Source organism: Larimichthys crocea, chromosome XV, assembly GCF_000972845.2.
Source record: "Larimichthys crocea isolate SSNF chromosome XV, L_crocea_2.0, whole genome shotgun sequence".
NCBI classification, from domain to species: domain Eukaryota; kingdom Metazoa; phylum Chordata; class Actinopteri; family Sciaenidae; genus Larimichthys; species Larimichthys crocea.
Window position 1 is genome coordinate 6,252,876 of NC_040025.1, and position 21,075 is coordinate 6,273,950.

General features: G+C 40.6%; 1 protein-coding gene across 4 annotated transcripts in view; it reads left to right on the forward strand.

The window, feature by feature from the left end:
- plch2a (phospholipase C, eta 2a) overlaps window positions 1-21,075 on the forward strand; it is a 176,615-nt gene that overhangs the window by 130,235 nt on the left and 25,305 nt on the right. For all 4 annotated transcript variants that reach the window (XM_019265044.2, XM_019265047.2, XM_019265046.2 and 1 more), the window contains 6 exons: window positions 4,116-4,359; window positions 4,585-4,714; window positions 13,022-13,192; window positions 17,692-17,785; window positions 19,159-19,362; window positions 20,252-20,372. In XM_019265044.2, the coding sequence (XP_019120589.2) occupies window positions 4,116-4,359; window positions 4,585-4,714; window positions 13,022-13,192; window positions 17,692-17,785; window positions 19,159-19,362; window positions 20,252-20,372 (964 nt within the window). The remainder of the gene's footprint in view (window positions 1-4,115; window positions 4,360-4,584; window positions 4,715-13,021; window positions 13,193-17,691; window positions 17,786-19,158; window positions 19,363-20,251; window positions 20,373-21,075) is intronic.

Genomic DNA, 21,075 nt, shown 5'->3' on the forward strand with positions numbered 1-21,075 from the left:
ACAAGAAGTGAACAAAAAGCCATTTCCCGCAGTGTTCTCTTAGGATAAAAGAAGCCAAAGAGACTTCTTAGCTCCCAGCTCCCAGTACGGCTGGGTGTCTCATGGGGGCTTAGGGGCTCAGTTTCCTGTTGCTCTCCCTCCTCTGTAGCCCAGGGTTTAATAAGCTTCTTAAGTCGACTTAATTATTCATCAGCTTTAATCTGCCCAAACAGTGTCTTACACACACGTGCCACTAAATGAAAATGACACGCACACACACACACACACTTCATTGGCAGTGAACAGTTTGAGCTTTTGGTTTCTGGTTATTTTTTTCCAGTGGTTGAGTTTGGAGGGTGAATTTCTTTCAAAGTAAACCACTGAATCTCTCCCATGTCGTAAAGGTTTTACGCTTGGATGAGTAAAACAGACCATAAGCTACTGTCGTGTGTGTGTGGTGTGTGTGTGTCTATGTGTCTTCTCTTAATCCACAACCTTCACACACACACACATCTGATGCACACACCACATTTCTGCAAATTGCAGCAGGAATGTCACACTATCTTCTGTCAGCTGTGCACCTGTAGATAGTTGGTCAGGAGTGACACAGTCTGTGCCTTCTCTTCATTAGACGAATGCGTGATCCCAGGTTTTAGTCACACACCGGCTGACACAGCCTCACCTCGTCTACGTGACCCTGCATGCTTCATTTGGATACCTCGATACGTCTCAGTCCCCAGAGGAGGATGCAACAGTCAAGCCACTGTAGCTTTTTCTCTGGCAGCATATTCCCCCGGCACTCCATGTGGTGTTCTATCTCAGAGCACCCGCTAGGACAGACTGATAGACAGGAAACGCTGCAGGCTTCTGGTGTGCACACAAACTCCAGAGGGTGTCATGTATTTCTGGCAGCACATTTGGCCTTTTTGGACAGAAATGTACAGTTTGGTCAAAAGAAGCAGCTAACAACCAAAACCTAAAAATCCAGTCAGTTATTTATAGTCTTAGACCTGACAGCAGAAATCTGTGTACACTGTTGGTCATATTTAGTCAGCTTCAGTCAATATACGGAAGATGAAAAGTGGATTTTCTTGTTTTGACTTAAATGTTTTTAAGATTTTTAGAAATGAAATACCAGCCATGTCTTACTCAGGCTGAGTACATGCTTACATGCTTACCAAACATAGAGCTTGACAGTATATTCAGAAGAAACCTCATGTACAGATTCAGCAGTTAGCAACTTAGAACACATAAATTATAGCTGATACTGTTGAATATTCCTCATACAGCTCAAGGATAAACACAACAAGAAGTCATCCTCAATCTTCTTTCAAACAGCGGTTTGCCCAGAGTTATCACTTACAGCATCATGAAATCAACTGATTTGACTTTCTTTGCCTGTATGAACAATGCTACTTACAAAGTCAGATTATTTTTACACATGGAAAGCCTTTAACCATTTATGAAGATCATATAGAGGCATAATCATTAAAAATCAGTAAGAAGTTATTCTTAATTTCCCTTGAATTGAATGAAACAAAGTGGTGTAAACACTACCGCTTTTGTCCACAGGGGCCGCCAAAGTTCCAAAGTAGAAAAATGTACTTTTAGCATCATAAGTATGTAATAATGATGCATTGCTTCAGCCACACTGGGGCCATAGTTTCTCTGGGATTTGGAGTTTTAAGCAAACAACGGGGAGGCCATATTTTAATATTAAAAACATTTTAAAAATATTTTATATGATTTTCCAGGAGTTTTATACTGTATTGTATATTTAAATTAGACTAATTTTAGTCCAGCTGATTAGATCATTCACTGGACCAAAACTTTAAAAACAACATTTTAGACTTAAATAAAAAATTACACAAATTAATGAACACAAAAAAAATAATGTTTGAACTCAGGACCTTTGTATGGCTAAAATCCTGTCTGATAATATTGGACTCTTATTACAGATGCATTAGCATTAGAACCATTTACTGTTGTTGTTGTTGTAGCAAATATAACTGCACAAAGTAAAGCAAAGTAAATTTAGAGTTTACAAAACAACTGAAACTCTGACCGACTGACATGGTCATCCTCGGGCACTGCTGTGAGCGACTCATCACATATTCCAGACAGTAGTAGTAGTTATCCTTATCTACCAGAGACCTGCTGCTACCATACTGCATAATTTATAAAAATGCTGCAGTCAGGAGAAGCCATGTACCCATCCTGCATGTGCAGCTGCAGGGTTTGTGAAGAACAGAGTCAGCCACACGGAAGCAGACAGAACACAACAGCAGCCTGTCAAGAGCATGTTGATGGCATCTTTGACACCCGGGAGGATAAACACACAAAACCACAGTTTCTGTACCGTGCAGCCTGAGGTAGGGTGTATGTAGTGTATGTATCACTACATTATGAATGAGTGTATAAGTAAATAATGTTTTATCCATGTGGCATGTTGTATGACTGAAGGACACAGAGAGATATTTGTGTGAGGTGTTTTGGAGAGAGTGAACATGCCTCTAAATAAGAATCACAGGCTTTCACTCATGTGGGGGGCTAATGAATGACTTGAGGCAGTGTCTCCTGGTAAAATGTCATTACCATCTCATAAATGTTGTATCTTAATAAACAGCACTCTCTGGGTCCTGCTCGTTGAGTATTTTTAGTCCCCTGTATCATTAAACATGAAATCAGACAGAAGAATTTCCCCATTAATCCATCTCTATTCCCACAACAATTAATTCACTATTTTGCCAGAGGTGGAATTATCAAAACCAGTAGAACCCTGAAGACTGCACAAGGGTGAGTTGAATAAAATTCTACAGGTTTTATTCTCCATCAGTGTTTGACAGTAACACATTTTAAAAGTAATCCATTACAACTAAAAGTCCTGCCTAACTGTTGACACTGTTGAGCACCGTCAAGCAGCACAGAGCAGATGGAGCTGACAGCAAGTCAGACACAGGAACAGCATGGAGAATCCGGTTGATTTTCAAAATAAAACACAAACAAAAATTGGCCTACTTTCTGTTTGGCGGCATTGCCACCGATTTGGATTGGCTGTTACGGCAAAAGAGTTTGGAGTTCAGACATGAAACTTCAACCATGAGCCAGCCATGGTCTGAAGACCATATCCATCAAGTTTCATGTCAGTCGGACAAAGTGAGTGCCCTCTGTAATCATAAGCATGTTTTTGATTAAATTCAAAAAGGCCGTCAAATCTTTATGCATGTATTACAGAGTATTGAGAGTATCAGTCAACAATGGAATCAAGGTTAAAGTCCAAAGCAATATGAAGCTATGAGCAAAAATGCATTTTGGCTACTTATAGCGCCCTCCTAAAGGTCAGAGGTCACCAAAATGGTTGGGCCTCTTAAAGAAGTGGTCATGAGTCTGTGTTAAACGTTTGAAGTCAAAACATCACACTGTTGCAGAGATATGGCCTCACTTCCTGTTTGGTGGTGTCGCCGCTGAGGTTGATTGGCTGTCACAGGCAAACGGAAGTGAAATTTAAAAATCCACATGATAACTTTTGTGCGGCTTAGTTTGAAGATTCTATGTGTCAAGTCTTGTGGAAATCAAACAATATGCGTGACCTGAAATGCTTTTTGAAAGTTTTTACTAAAATTCAAAATGACGTCATAGACTCATGGACTCGTCTTGATTCAAGGATTCCAACAGTACCTCATTTGTGAAATTTGGACCAACGTGTCCAAGGTTATTAAGCTGAATGCACTTCAAACTTTGACGTGTTGGTGGCGCTAGAGAGTTCAATATACGGGCATGACAATTCTTGAGGTTGACAATGGGACTGTCCTGAATAAGTGTGCCAAATTTCAAAACTTTTCACCATGGCGTTCTAGGGTCTGCCATAGACTTCAATTGCACCAGAAACGGATCATTCATAAGAAAATCTACAAACATGATGGGCTTCGCTGCTCCTCCCCCAATAACAGACAAACAAAGAAACACTTTAACTACATAGCCTTCTTACCCATGGTAGAAGCTCATAAACTATGGAAAAGGACCAGATCTGAACAAATTAACATTATTAATAATGAAGCATCACTGTAGCAGCATTTTACTGTTGTGACATCACATTCCTCCTCTGACTTGCTGGCTTCTTTTTTTGTTCCCCACAGTCTCCATCGACTCCATCCGGGAGGTGTGCGAAGGCAAGCAGTCTGAGATCTTCCAGCGCTACGCAGAGGGCAGCTTCGACCCCAACTGCTGCTTCAGCCTGTACTATGGAGAACACATGGAGTCCCTGGACCTGGTGTCCGGCACTGGAGAGGAGGCGCGGACCTGGATCACAGGCCTCAAGTATCTGATGGCTGGCATCAGTGATGAAGACAGCCTGGCCAAGAGACAGCGCACCCGGGACCAATATCCTTCAGTTGTATAGTGGGGTTAGGACTTGTAAGAACTACCTGAAAACGATGTCTTATATAATGCAGTTCCATGATCAACATACATACATACCATGTTAAGTATGGTGCTGAAATTTATGGAGCATTTCAGTGTCAGATTTATTCGACTTTTAAACAAAAGCAGCAGCAGTGCAAAAGAGTAATTTGAATGCTGACTTTCCTCAACTCACTGTGTCATCACGTGGCTGAAGCAGACGTTCACTGAGGCCGATAAGAATGGCGATGGCAGCTTAAGCATCAGCGAGGTCCTCCAGCTCCTGCACAAACTCAACGTCAACCTGCCGCGACAGAAGGTCAAACAGATGTTCAAGGTAAGATGCTCTGACCACTGACAGGTGACGTGACGAACGCTGATTATCTCATGGCACCTGTCTGTGGGAGGGATGTATCAGACAGGAAGTGAACATTTTATCCTCAAAGTTGACGTGTTAGAAGCAGAGAAATGGACGAGTGTAAGGATGTGACGTGATGGCTGGAAGACAGAGTCTCCAGAGATCTCCAAAACTGCAGCTCTTGTGTGGTGTTCTCGGTCTGCAGTGGTCAGTACCTGTCAAAGTTGTCCGAAGAAGGAAAAGCGTGGTGAACCGGAGTCATGGGTGGTTAAGACTCATCGATGCGTGTGGGGAGTGAATCCTGGCCTGTGTGATCCGAGCCAACAGACCAGTTACTGTAAAAATGCTGGTTTTGATAAAAATGTGTCACAGCACACGGTGCACTAAGTTTATTGCGTATGTGACTGCATATAAACATTATATATAAAGATATACTGCCTATATCCAGTCAGAATATGACAGGCTCAGAGTATATGAAGCCACAATTTAAAAACCCTGTTTCTGTTTGGAAATGCTTTCACACGAGCATTACCAGATTGTTTTTATGGAGACCCCTGTTCACAGTGAAACACCTGACAACATACGAACGTCTAACCCTTCATCGTCCTCTTTTCAGTTAGCAAATGACAAAACTGTATCCTAACCACTGTACTGTAGAGAGCGTGGCAGCTGTATCAGGGTTTAAAAATGAGGGATCACAGAAAAAGTTCAGGTCCACCTCTTCTCAGCGCCGTACAGCTTGTGCAGCTGATCTCATTGCTTTGTAAAAAACGTTTTCCTTGAACGCACTGAAACTCCAGGTGGGTGTCCAGAATCTAAATGGTTTTTTGGAAAAAGCTCCGTTTTGTAGGGGAAAAAACACTTGGAGTGGATTTAATTTTTGTGCGTAAGACTGATTATAATCCGCTCAACTCATTAAGTATGCATTTTACATCGCTGTTGTGAAGGCTGTCGTAAACGTACCACTCGCACATTAAAAAGAAATGACATTATAAAAAGCTAATGAGCAGTACACAGTGCAGTCCGACTCATCAAGACAGTAAATGAGCTGATCAGGTCACTTGAGACTGCGGCATAGACTCACTCACTTCCTGGCAGATTGTGAATGAGCAGTAGAGACACTGACTGACTGACTGCTGCTGCTACAGATGTTGGTTAACAGACGGCTCAGCCACAAACTCTCTTCCACTTTGGTGGATTAGCATGCTGCCGTGTTAAGCATGTTGTTTTAGCGTTCCTCCTACAGAGCAGCTAGCCAACGTGCCATTACTGTGTCCACTGGCCTGTTGGCGGTCGCCCATATGGTGCTGCTGGGACACAGATGGCCTCCGGTGTAATGCAGAGTAAACACACCAGGGACAGATCTGGCCCTGTGTGTGTGTGTGTGTGTGTGTGTGTGTGTGTGTACACGTTCGTGAAGATTTGTGTGTTCAATCTCTCGGCTAGTTTCTTGGCTTAACCTACTTACAGTGGAGAGGAAAACCTGTTGACTTGACCCCTTTCTCAGCTTGAAGACGTTAACTGACGAGCATGTTGCTGTATATTTTTGCATATTAATGAGGATAAACAGCTAGTTCACACCAGGTCATTTGATTGGACGTTCCAGGAGTGCTGATAAAGAGCAATACATCACTGGGGCATGTATTACTGTGTTTTACCAGTGTTCTACTGTAATAAATGTTACTTTAACTGTAACACCCTTTGTACGGTAAACATGAACATATAGTATTTCTAGAAGCACTTTAAAAACACACACAAGGATCAATCGTTTCCTGCATACTGCTGTTAGAAACTGAATACGATCAGCTGATAATAAACCTGATCAGCTACTGTCAGTAATCAATACACAACGATTAATCAAACCAGTAACTAACAGTAGTCAACGTCAGACAACCTGATCATACTTAACAGTAAATGGCCCTGGGACGCTGCAGCATGGACTGAACCTTTTGTGTGAGGGGTGCACACTCTACCAGGTGAGCTAACAGATCAGCCAGAAATCTGTCATTTCAACAATTCATTACGTGATAGTAAAAACACATCACTGTAGAAGTTTGAGATAAATTTTACTATAATAGATACTGTCATATCGACAGTATTTCTGTTAATGCAGCATCAATATAATCCATACAGAAAAACTATGTTTGTGTACAAACTTTACATTTTGGAAGGGGTCAACTCAGCAACTCAAGAACTCGCTACCAGCCTTCTTCTTCTTCTAGTGGTGGTGGTGCTATTTTTAGTAGGAGACGATCGCAGGAACGAGTCAAATCATCACAAAAAAGATGATTCCTCACTAAAATAAGAGCTGGTTGGCAGATCAGATACACGCAAAATTAAACACTGACTCTAAAAACTGTTAATTCACTGTCTGGTGTGTGTGTGTGACAGTATTTTAGATTAGAGATTTTCATTTTTGATTTCTGTTATCAGTAGCTGCCCGATTTTCTGCTTCCTTTTTGGTGCTGAAGAGAGCGCCCCTACCTTCTGATTATATTATATTTTATTGGACTTTTATTGGAAGACAAGAAAAAGACTGATATTTGATATTTCCACCAGAGCAGCTGCACACATGACACAAAAGCAGCAAGCGTTAAAAGAAATGTTGATGTGTTGCTTGGCAACAGTGCAGTCCCAGTCCAGCTGCAAAACTCTATGTGTTGGCAGAGCCAAATATATGATTAAATAAACAAACAAATCATAACCTGTTGTCACTTCTTACTGTTAACTCATAAAAAGCGATCGCAGGACTGTTGTAGAAAAGAAATATCACACTTGAGGTCGGCTGCTGTTCTGCTGTGATTCGATCGTAAGCACGAGGCTGCAGTGCTGAAGATATTCACAGCTCTCCCTCTTGTGTGAGATTGTTTTATTAAAGTAGGATTCATTGGAGTGCTGTTGTATTAAACTGTTTTAGGTATAACCTAATAAACTAGCAACTGATTTTATGTGATGACACAGTATGAATTAACACATAATTACTTATTAATTATATTAAGTAGATGTTTATGAGAAACTATACATATTGGAAGATTTAGAAAAATGCTGAAGATGAATGATGAACTATAGAAGGCTGCTGTTTGACTGTTATGCAGAAAATACTTTTTTCATTAAGCGTTCCTCTGTTTCCTCTGCACATTAAATCATTTTTTATCCTAAAACAATCCATCTTTTATACATGAGGTGTATGAACATGAAGGCACTCAACAACTGTAGAAAATGAATCCAATCAATCACAGTTAATCAGTAACTATCCACATTCACAAACACCACAGAAAGATTTCACGGACGCCTTTTTCTACAAAAGACAAGAAAAATAACGAGCAAAACTTTGCCAAAGATGAGCATCTCCGCAAAACATAGACACAAAGATTGAGTGGTTTATTAATCCCAAGGGGAAATTAGAGTGCCACAGCAGCTGAGTCACATAAATCACAAAAACAAATGAGGGAGGAAGAAAGGAAATAAATTAATAAAAGATGAGTAATATAAAATACACCAACAAAAGCTGAGAATGGGAATTAAAAGTGGGATCATAACCTTCAAACATAGACTGAACATAGTTCCATTAATTTCAACTCAAAGGGTCTTCAGCTCAGTTCCACCTAAAGAATTCTGAAAATAGTATGCAATATACATTAACCCCATCCCTCACATACAAAGGTAAGGTTAAACAGATGATTATTATTATCATATATATATATATATATATATATATATTATACACACACACACACACACACACACACACACACACACACACACTGCCCTCTCTAGTGGGCAAACCTTGAAAGATGAGCATACAGCATAGACTAAATGTATTACATCCATCCAGAACCTTTACTGTAGAATTCTGTAAGTCATATCCAATTTATAGACATTCACCAGCAGCCTTTGCTGCCTGTGATGGGTTTTTGTTAAGAACCCTGCAGCACCGGCAGCCACACTAACTAACACAATGATCTGCTGTGGTCAGAGATGCAGCTGCAGTGAGTTTGTTGCTGTAGCAGTTAAAGTCACCATGTACTTTCTCTTTTCGCTTTTACCTCACAGAGCGTTTTCCATATTTAAGCAGAACCACTTCACCGTTAGCCAGCTATAAAAAGCTCAAGTTTAGTGCTGTAGTTTTGGCTGCAATTTAGTCTAAATTGTCTCTAGTGTGTCTTGGGTACTTTTACAAGTGCTTCTGATTTTCCCATCTGTGCACCAGGAGGCCTCATGTCTCAGATGTTTAATTAAGACTCAACCATAGCACAGGGGGGAATGTAGAGACAGAAGCAAAGTGGAAAAACTAAACCTCAGAGCTGCCTAACTGACTAACCTTCTAACCTTTGTGCTTTTTAAACACTGTGACTGGCCGCTTGATAATTGAATACCATTATTCATATGTCTAAGATTTTAAATGTTTTGTCTGAGATTTCTGTTTGACCTAAATACAGTGAATGAATTGGAAATTCATGGATGGTGCCTCCAGGATTTATCAATTACAGTTTTATTTGCTGAATGAAAAATAATATGAAGACGTTAGTGGCTCAGCAACAGAACTTTAGGCCCGGGGAATGGATATTTCTTAAGCAGAAGAGTATTATATTCATCAGAATCCTTGAAAGTAAATCAGGTCAGGCCCTGATTTACTTCCTGATTAGGAAATGCCCTGCAGTTGTGCATTAACTCCATTATGTGGCCTGAAGACCTTTCCTAGTTCTGTGCTGACGGAGCAGAGGCATGCTGTGTTGTTGGTGCACGCAAGTCACAGGAAGCTGGTTGGATGTGATAGCTGGAGTCGTGAATGAGAGCAGAAAGAAGGCTTCTTCGCTCTGTTATTTATCACAACGCATGCTTGCAGACGTACATGTGGAGGGAACACTTGGTCGGAAGCGGAAGTTGTAATTCCAACGGATGGATTCATCTATAATCGCTGACAAGCTAAAACACAGAGCACAAGCCTGCTAACAACTTAAGTGCATGGCTTCATGCATAATGAATGACAATGAATAAGACTAGATTGATGTTTTCTGCCCAATAAAAAGTCTCTGTTCACCAGCCGTGTGATTCCGCTTACTTTTGTGATCCTTCTGGGACTCCGATGTGTCCTGAATAAGATGATTGCTCCTGAAAAGAATTCCATCACGTCAGAGAATGAGCAACTATACAACAGGTTCAGGAGCTGTTTGTGAAGGTCAATTGGATTGCTCTGGCCACTGCCATCTTGGCCTGTTGGGTTAATCCAAAAATGGTGGGGGGGGGGGGAAACATGGAGCTGAGGTGGTTTTAATGAAGCCTGGTTGTTCAAACAATCCACCTGTCAAAGTTGCCATATTCTTAATTATGAATTACTTTAAGCATTTTTATTGGATTTGTCAGCTATCATCCAGTATCTATACCAGCAATGATATTTTCAGGTATTCTTCATGGTGTTTTAGTTTGTCATTTCCTGATAAACCATAAAAAAGTCACTGATGACTCATCCTGCATTCGAAAGGCGTGTAGCAATTTTGCAATTTTGCTGTGCTTCCTGTGATGAAGTCTATCAGTGATTCTGAGGGCTGCTACATGCCGGGCGTCACTGATTTCTACAAAAGCACAACTCTTTAACTTCATTCAGTGATTTTTTTTTTTTTTTGTGAAACTGGATTTGATTTTTTTTACAGAATATATTTGCTGATTTTCCTTCTGATGTCCTCTGGCTGCTCAGCTTCAATTCTGTCATCTTCATTTATCTTAACAACATTCTAGTGTAGCTAATCGATAATAAACTGCTGCTAACTGAATCTGCATTGAGCAGACAGAGTTGGACAAAGCAGCTGGACTGGACCGGGTTTGAGCACAGCCTCTGATGTTGCCTTCATCAGCTGACTTATGGACTTTCTTGAACCGTTGACTTTTGTTAGCTCGGTCAGCCATGTAGATAATCGAACTGACCATCCTTCAGAATTCAGATTCAGTACAGTTGCCATGAACGAGGAAATAAGCTGAAGTTTGGCATTTTAGTATGGGGACTTATGGACATTGACTTGTTTTGTGGCCAGCCTCAAGTGGCCATTTCAGGAACTGGTTACCACTGATTCTTGTAGAAATAAAAGACGAGAGCAAAATGATTCTGTTTGACTGCAGCCACAACTCAGTGCTGTCTGAGTTCTCAGTCTAATAACTCTTGCCATATGAGTCATACTGCATCTGTGCCTGTCACTCTGTCACAACGAAGTGACATGTATACAAAATCAGCAGCCGAGTCTGGTGATATAAAGTGTTTGTCTTGTGTCTCTGAGTCATTTGGCTTCCTGTGTGTCAGCTGTGTCAGGCAGAGAAACATGGTGGTGACAGTTGGGAAGCTAAATGTGTTAGCATATCAAGTTTTAGGGAGTTTGGAGTGCAGAAGACTCGCACCAGTGCTCCAGCCCGATTAGTGGAGGTGGCTTAAAGGCTTGCACACCTTTTTTCTGCTATCGACGTACACATTCTGCTACAACCTCATCATTCCATTCCAAGTTTTCTTTGTGAATAAATCTATACCTAGCAGACCGAAAAGCCCCTTTTATTTAAGAATCTTTAGGATAAGCATACCACAAAGCTGTATTCACAGAGCCTCAACTCTCATCCTTCAGTACGCAGATAAAACAAGCAAAGAGTTCACAGAGCAATGAGAAGAAAACACTGAATTTTTAAAAAGGATCCCTCAAGGAAAGATGTTATTAACTCTCTACATCCCAATCTCTCCATTTAAAGCTACAATAATATTTATTCGCTGTGGGGAGGTGTGCAGCAGGGGACGCAGAGCAGCACTTCATTTATAGCTGAACTCTGGGAACCATGATGGACCAAAATTAAATTGCAGTCCGGACGATTTACAAATCATTTATTAAAGTATTCCCACAGCGCACTTTTTTGTGCAGTTAAATGTGATACAGTCAAATAAAATCCTGAAGAATCATGAAAGGAAAGAATAAATTTAGATCTCTGTATCAGTCTGTAACATGCTGTTTGAAGTCGAGTGTGTGTAGTGTGGTGAGCTGCTCAGAGGTCGAGCTCTAACTAGCAAAGACGTCATTGCACTACAGTGGCTGGCTCAAGTGCTGCTTGGCATATGGAGCTGGTTACACACTGCCTCAGTAAACTGAGGGAGAGATTACATGGTGTGACCCACTGCAGTGCTCTCGTTAACCTCGTTCTGGTACACAAACATGGCCGTAGCCATTTATAGGCTGACTCAGAAACCAAACCTAACATGTTGTCATGGGCTGGAGACATTTAGGTGAGTACATGTAGGTAATAATTTAAGGGGCAGTTGTTAATGAGACAAAAGAGGCTATAAGAGACAAAAACGTTTTTTCATTGACAAATAGAGAAAAGACAACAGTCTTTTAAAAAAAATCTCATTCATCCATGACTTCTTTTCCTGCATGCTTCTGTCATTCTGGTACCACCAGGCGCAGTGCTGGAGCTGAGCCCTGCACCCTGCCACCTCAGGAGTTCAGCCAAGAGGGATAAAAATAATATGACAGCAACAGTTGGTATAGGAGCCAATTCTTAAATTATATTTATTTATTATTTATTATTATATTTATTTATTGATTGACATCTTGGCCATTCTGTGTAAGTGCTGTGTGTTTATTAATGGCAAATAAGCAAAGGTCCTGATTTGAATTCAATCTGGACGTCCATTTTTTACACACACACATAGGTGCTGATTGGCTGAAGATCTGCACTTGATTGCTCTGCCTCAAGTACCTGGATGTTTGTCACAGAAAATTGAAATTAAATTGTGAGAACTGAATGTTCAGTTCCAAACTAATAAATTAAATTTCAAATTACAATTCAGATTCAGTTTTTCAATACAATCGTTCAAATTGAACAATACAAATTCAAATGATGTGATTCAAATTCAGTTTTTAATGCAATTATTCAAGTGAAGCAATTCAAATATAAATGATTCACATTCAGTTGCTGGTGGCACATATTTCAGCCCATAAGCTTGTTTGTCGAGGTTTGACGACTTGGTTTTGACAAAGTCTAATTGGCTCACAAAGTTTTGTCTGTCTACGAGTAAAACTAAAAGACTAATATGTCAAGTGTTTTATCTACAACAACAGTAAAATGTTCACACAAAGAGACAGGAAGGTTGAGTTTGACTAAATATGACTAAATGACATGGAGTTCTCCTTCAATTATATATGTTGTGTATGTTTCGTCATTGGACATCACAGACATGGACAACATGCTGTTCATGCCTGGAGGAACATTTGAAGTTCTTCAAAGTGAAAAAAAGAAACTCTGTCCCTGTTGTAGGAGGCAGATACAGATGACAACCAGGGGACGTTGGGCTTCGAGGAGTTCTGTTCCTTCTACAAGATGATGTCGACCCGCAGGGATCTGTACCTCCTCATGCTCACCTACAGCAACCTCAAAGATCACCTCGACACAGATGACCTGACCCGCTTCCTGGAGACTGAACAAAAGGTACACACAGACTCAGCATATGAGCTATTCCATTTCTACCAAGATTGACACACCATCGATTGAGCGTTGCTCTCATAGGGCTCTTGATGGACATTTTAGATTTAGATTGACAAAACCTGGTGCCTACATTACCCAAACAAAGTGAAATGGACAGTCAGCACTGCAGAGAAAATCTTTGGTAACACTTTACGCCAAGACAACCAGACACAAGAACAGTTTTCCACAGGCTTGATGAACAGTGAACATCAGTCAGTGTCAGAAACCACACAATAATAATAATAGAGTATTAAATACATTATACATCTGCATGTGTGATTGTCAAGACAGAAGCAGGTCAATAACACGTTGACATAGCTCATTTCTACCACAGGATTTGACAACCAATAGATAGTTTGTTTATATCAGCAGCCTCATGATAGTTCATTAATAGTTTCTGGCCTAGAGCTGTTCCAAAACACAGTCAGCAATGGAATACTGCTCTGGCAGCTGAATGGTGAGTAAGAGTTTGGGTGGAAAATGGGTTGAAAAGTATTACCGTACTTACTTTAGGATCGGGAACACAAGTTCAACCTGCATTTTGCCAGTGATGCCAAATTGGTGCTAGCAGACACAGCTGAGATAAATTCTCTATAATTACCTATTGACTGGGCTGCTGTGTCCTCATCCAATATTACCTTTATTTGAAGACTTTACCATCCCAAATGGTCCTTTTCATCTTCCTCTGTCACTTTTTTACTGTATCTGAGACTTGCTCATATGCACCCTGTTGTTCTTTCTGAAATCGTGAAGTCAACACATAAATGACAAAAGAAGTATACGTTTTATCCCATGCACATACTATAGCATATCCATGTTTTCTACCTTATTTATATAAACTATGGCTATGTATGCCTGTAGGGTGATGCAGATGTTAGCTTACTTAAGATGACAGTCAGTGTCAGTAGAGGTCCTAGGCCTTGCTAATGAGCCCAGCTGCAGTTGGGACGAAACCGTACTTGTTGGGTGAAGGTTTGGTCTTGATGAGCAAGTCCGGCATGGACGGACCTGTTAGCTGGAAAGGGGGTCCGTTCACCTCTTGACATTGGAGAGTTTCTCTTGACTAATACACCATTACTGCTCAGGGTGCCTGACTGTGTGGCAGCCCCATCACTTAGCTCTAACTAACAACTGTATGTGCATATTTGGGGCCTGTGTACATGTAAAATGTCTTCTTCGTCCTCCTCCTCTTCCTTGCAAATGATATGCCGAATCTGTCCATGCCAAGGGGATGAGGATGGATTGGATGATGGCTGCGTAGAAGTGCACCATCATCGACATTGGCAGGTTGTACTTTCTCAGCTGCCATAGGAAGTATATGTAGATTTACTTATCCCCACCAGAGATGAGTCCAATAAGGGTGGTGCCATCTGGAAACTTCAGAAGTATGACGGACTAATGACAGGAGGTGCAACTGTTGGTGTACAGGGAGAAAAGCAGAGGGGCAAGGACACTTAATTTAGGGGGTTCTGGTCCGGAAGTCAAAAATGTCTCTCCCCAGTTTCACATGCTTTCTCCTGACAGACGGGAAGTCTATGATTCACCTGCAGGTGTTGTCGGGCACATTCAGATGAAAGAGCTTGTCCTGCAGCAGAGCTAGGATTATGCTCTTAATGGTGAAGCTAAAACATGTCCTAGTATAGATTCCCAGTGCTGGAGGATGAAGTGGAGTGCCGTGTTGATGGTGTCTGCAGACCTCTTGGCTTTGTAGCTGAACTGCGGGGTATTTGGGAGTGGGTCAGTCATGGTTCTGAGGTGGAATCTAGACTGTCCGATTCTAGTCTGGCTTCTTTGAGTCTTCACTGTGGTGCGGGGACAAAGGGCCAGTTTAGCAGAAACTGACAGCCCTGTCAGTACAGTCCAAGTATGCACGAAGATCCTCTGTAGCTTCACTGTTCCACTCCTTCCTCTTAGATTGCAACTGAAACTTAAACAGAGGTGTCCCATAAGGCTTCTTGTTTTTAGCTTCTATGAGGTGGGATGTCAAACGCTTAACTGAGTAGCCACTGGGCCCATGAAGTGGTGGTTAATGTAGACAGCAAGGGCCCTACAGGCATATTAGCACTCATACCATCACAGCACTTGAGATGCAGCTATAAAGGGATTCTGAATGAAGTACATCTCCTGGCTGATGATACCATCGCCTGAAAAAGAGAAATTATCCGATGAGTACTGCTGCTCATATCTACAGTGGAATGTTTATTGCCCCCTCTGGCACTGCACTTGGCATAAAAAATATCAAATATCAAAAAATACAAGTAAAGAATGTACACAATCTTATGTTGGCAGCATGGCTAGGCTCTAGGGATGTCTATTTGTTGGACTGAACTGTCTTATTAACTATTAGATTGATTGCAGTGACATTTTTTTACAAACATTGGTTCGCAGAGGATGAATCTTGCTGACTTTCATGATCCGAGGATGGGATGTCAAAAGATGAACTGAGTAGCCATTGGGCCACGAAGTGGTGCTTAATGTGGGGAAATGTAGACAGCAAGGGCTCTACAAGGATATCAGAATTAGTACCTCTCACACTAATACTTAAAATGCAGCTGTAAAGTGTTTTCAGATGAAGTACATCTCCTTGCTAATGATACCATCACTGGAAAAAAAAACGAGCTGTTGCACTCATTTGCTAATTTTTTAAACACCCAGTGTGTCCTCCCTCAGCTAATTTGCACCCTGGCTGGCTATTTTAATGTGTTGAAACAGTCATTTCTAAAAGCAGAAGGCTCTGTTTGGATAGCTAAACATCGGCCCCACTCAGGCAGGCTGTATTTTTTTCCAATTATACTCAGTGTTTAGTTCTGCCGCTGTGAATACAATGGCTTTTCTTCTTCTGTTATTGCGGAGAGGTGGAAGCAGTTTCGTGAAGCGATTTGTTTGAAGTGCCAAGAGTTGTCTGCTGGTATCATTAAGTACACACTTTGTTGTTTGCACTTCAGATAAGAAAGAAGAGGATGGGAAACGCTTTAATTTGTGTATTCAGCTGTCTTACTGTATTTCTCTGGAACTGACAGACTGAAATGTGTTAAAGGCAACAATATCCAGGATCAACTAAATTATGTTCCCAAGGCTGCAGATTTTGAATACTGTTAGCTACTGTTAGGCTATTACTGCAGACTTACATAGACCTGCACCTGAATTAAAAGTGTTTTTATAATATTCAAGCTGCTTAAAGGCTCATGAAAAAACATTGATGGGGTGGAGGTGCTCCCATGGCTCCCATGGTGTATTCAGTAAAATCTACACCCACCAGCCACTTTATAAGGTACACTCGTACAATCCAATGTGATCCACTACAACAATTCTGCCATAAATTCATAAATTCTTCATTCTTCACATGCCAGAAAAACTACTCAACTTTAGTATTACAACTGTTAAATGCATATTGCCCCCTCTGGTACTGGTAGTGCCACATATTATACACATATTGGTACTTTGGATACCTGTGGGTGACGCCATTCTTTACACTATCATGTCAAAGTGGCTGCTATAAAAAAGGTCCATTAGTAAATGGTAAGCATGCTAACACGCTTAACCCAACATAGTGAAACTGAAGAATGGTTGAAAATACTAATACTAAAGACAAAGTCTCAGAGTGTAGCCTGTTTCAAAAAAAGACTCAGTTCTCTCTGCACTGAAGGTAAATAAAGGTTAGTTACAGCAATATTGGAAAATACAGCATACAGTAGAGATGTTTGTCATCGTTGTTGTTTGTGTCTTTCAGTCCTTTTGCATTTGTTTCAGGAGTAAATCTCATTTGCAACTAATAACATCTTTAAATTGTTTTAATTAATTATGGTGAAGATTCGGGTTTACATAACATAAGAGACAAATATTCACTATTTATGAAATATTATGTCAATTAAAAAGATACGTCTCAGTGTACAGCTGACAGCAGCATGCAAGCTCTGTGATGCTCAAGTAACTCTTTGGTGTCAGTCCACAGTGACTGTGTGTGTGTGTGTGTGTGCGTGTGTGCGTGTGTGCGTGTGTGTTCTCTACACAGCATTTCTCATCTGGACTATGGTTTGATGGGTAGCGAGTGTTCTCCATCTGACACAATTTCAGACACTCACTGCAGTGGAATAAAAATAAATAAAAACATGTTCTAAAATGAAAATAATGTCTGACCAGGTTACCTCACTAAGGCCTTGTTCTAATCTTACATTGTTTAAATTGTCATAAACAAATACCCCACCCCCCTTTAAATCATTAACAGAGATGGGATGCGATTGACCAATCAGGTGGCTTTTAAGAGCAGTTACCAGACAAACAGATCTTGCAGGCAGGATGAAGAGAGCTCTCTTAACTGGATTATCCTTCACTCATCCTCATAAATCTTCCCCAGTGTTTTCAAAGGGGGATTTTCTTTATGAGGAATATGTTTATTAGTATTCTGTTTTCATCATATACAGTGTGTTGTATTAATGTTTGATATGCATTTCTGTAATTCATAGATGACAAAGGTGACCAAGGACCATTGCCTGGAGATTATCAACAAATTCGAGCCGTGCTCTGAGAACCAGAAGCAAGGAGTTCTGGGAATTGATGGTAAGTCCACTTTGATTCAAACATCTCTCTGTCTGTGTTCAGAACTAAACCAAACACTGTTATTTTCTGTGCTTTGTTGTGCAAATGTTTCCCTACAAGTTGTGCTAACCCTTTATCTGCTGTGTCTTTAACTAGGCCAACCAGTTCTGCTTTAAAGAATCAGCTTTTATTATCATAGTCTGAATATTCCGGAGACAAGCTCGCAGCGAGAGCCTGTTTACTGCTGCAAAGTGTTGGACAGTTTGAGATGTCATTGGAAACAGTACAAACTGTAATATACAGATGCAGTATGTGCATTGTTATTGCAGTCTAGTCTGTATATATTCTATAGAGTGTACTGTATATCTAAAAGTCTGTAGTCTTTTGTTGGCATTGATTGTTTGTTGGTAAAGTACAACAAAAGCTTTAGTACGTCTTAATTTGGTGAAGAGGGAGTTGTTTTGCTAATAAAATGTACGAATACACATATGTACAATACATTTTTGAGCGTATTTCTCTAACATTAGCCAGACTAGATTCCAAGCATTAAACATCTAAGTTCTCGGGAGTTACTGGAGCAGGAAAAGGAAATATATCGTGCTGAACCACCAAGTGATCCCTGCTGCTATTTACATTGATTACATCACACTCTTTGGTGTTTTTTGTTAATGGTTTGAGAATAAGTGTTATTATATTGTGAACTAGTGTTGTCAGATTTAATGTGTGTTTCATCCTTAAAACAGTTCATACAACCCCATTTCCAAAAAAGTTCAACAAACAAAATGTGATGTGGAAAACATTGAAATCCCATATTTGAATGAAGATGGCACAAAAACAACTTATTGAATGTTTGATTGTGTCTGGAAAATGATCTGAACATTCTGGATTTGATGCCAGCAACACGTTTCAGAAAAGTTTGGACAGGGTCATGTTTACTACTCTGTTTATCAGCTTGTCTTCTTGCATGGACGGGTTTCAGCTGTCATTTGTGGATGCAGTGATGAACTGTGTTCACAGACGATGCGGCGATGTCCACGACAGAACTAGAACAGTCTGTTTCTGATGCAGTGCTGTCTGACAGATCACGGCATTCCAACATTACTTCTGAGCCTTTGTTTCTTGCATACAGAGATTTCATCTAAATCTTTTGATGATATTATGAAGTGTAGACAATGAAATCCACAGATTCTTTCTCATTTTACGTTGAGAAACATCACTCCGGATGCTCTTTGTAGATCATCAGTCATGTTACTAATGTATTGACATTAAACCTCATTCATTGTTCCACCAGCATTTTTCCCCATCTTTCCCCTTTTATTTAATTAGATTTTACAATATATAATAATATATATTAATACATAATAACACTTTTTTTGTTTAACTTTAACTTCCAGGTTTTACAAATTACATGCGCAGTCCAGCGGGGGACATCTTCAACCCAGAACACTACAACGTGATCCAGGACATGAACCAGTCGCTGTGCAACTACTTCATCGCCTCCTCACACAACACCTACCTGATGGGTGACCAGCTGATGTCACAGTCCAGGGTGGACATGTACGCCTGGGTGCTGCAGGCCGGCTGTCGCTGTGTGGAAGGTCAGCATGGACATGTGGAACATACACTGACATCGACATTACACGTGCAAACATTCTTTTTATTCATTTGCATGTAACACAGCGTAAACAACCGATGAAAAGTGAATAATGGATTCTACCAGACAAAGTAAATAAATGAGCTGTGCATCAGAGACGAGGATTAAGGCGGAATATTTTTTGCACAGCTACAGGTCACAGAATACAGTGTAACACAGATTTTAAAGTTTAATTTTATAAAGTAATAACACAAGTCCTTACTTTAACATGATGAATAGTTAAAGCAGGACCTTGTTACTCTCTCTTTGTTGCAGGCTCCCTCATGTAAATGTTGCATGTGAAAGTTTGGTTGACTTCGAAGCGTCCAAACTTTTTCAATTCCTGACTTAGCGCATACTTGTAAAGACCCAAATAGGACCCAAAAATGTTGTTTTAGTGCATTCTGCCACTTTTCCACTGATCTAATACACACACACACACACACACACACACTGTGGACACACATCCAGTGGATATCTGAGGTGAAACATTTATTTGGGACTATTTTCAGTGATGGATTAATCCACATTTGTACGTGTATCTGAGTCAAAATAAATGACTGTGTGTGTTTGTGTGTGTGTGTTTTGATGGTAACATGTCACCCGGTGTAACAGTGTGGCTCATTACTGTGTTTTTACAGCACAGAGGAAAGAGATATCAGGCTTTGATCCATGAACAATATTTGTCAGTAGATGCAATCATTGATGGTTTGTGTCTGCACGTGGAATTTTTATGAGGTCAGGACAGTTTGAGCAACCGCGTAAACATCATTATCAAACTCTGGGTTTGCTTCCCGATGGCTGTCCTCCTCACACTGTCTCCTCTTGTCTTTTTTTTTTTTTCGTGTTGGCAGTGGACTGTTGGGACGGTCAGGACGGTGAGCCCATCGTCCACCATGGCTACACCCTCACCTCCAAGATCCTCTTCAAAGACGTCATTGAGACCATCAACAAATACGCCTTCGTCAAGAATGAGTATGTTTCTACACACACTCACACTCACACTCTCTCTCTCTCTCTCTCTCTCTCTCTCTCTCTCTCTCTCTCTCTGTTTTAATATTTTCTCACCCTTCTACTTATTTATTTGATTCGCTGTCGTCACACATGTGGGGAAATAACCCCGCAGTAAAGGTGCGTGTATGCTGTCAGTGCACATTACAGTGCTGCATTACACAGGCTGTTGGATTGTAAAACCACAGGGAAAAACGGGGGAAATGACGCTTGGAATCCAATCGCAAGCTTGGTTGGGTTTAATATGTTTGAAAGTTTCCTTTACATGTGGAAACGATGCACTGAGCCAGGTTGTAAAGGCTTTCCCTGATAGGCTGATATATTGTGGCTGTTTAGCCACTGTTAGCTGACTATCTGCACAAAAACCAGAGACATGCTTGATCTTAGAGTGTACCTGGGTGCAGTCTGAGAATTCACTGATTTTGTGCACATTGGTAAGAATTTGACTGTTACTGTCCAGTTTTTATAAACTTTCCTGACACTGGGTTTAAATTGGGCAAATCATAAAAATAAATAAATAAATCTTGTCAGTAACAAACAACTGGAGCTGAAGGAAGTCCTGCTGCTGTTCCACCAACTCTGGTTTGGCTGATAAAAATCCTCAATTCACAGAGTGAGATGTGAAAATATGCTGGTAGCTGAACTGAGATAAACCAGATAACGGCCC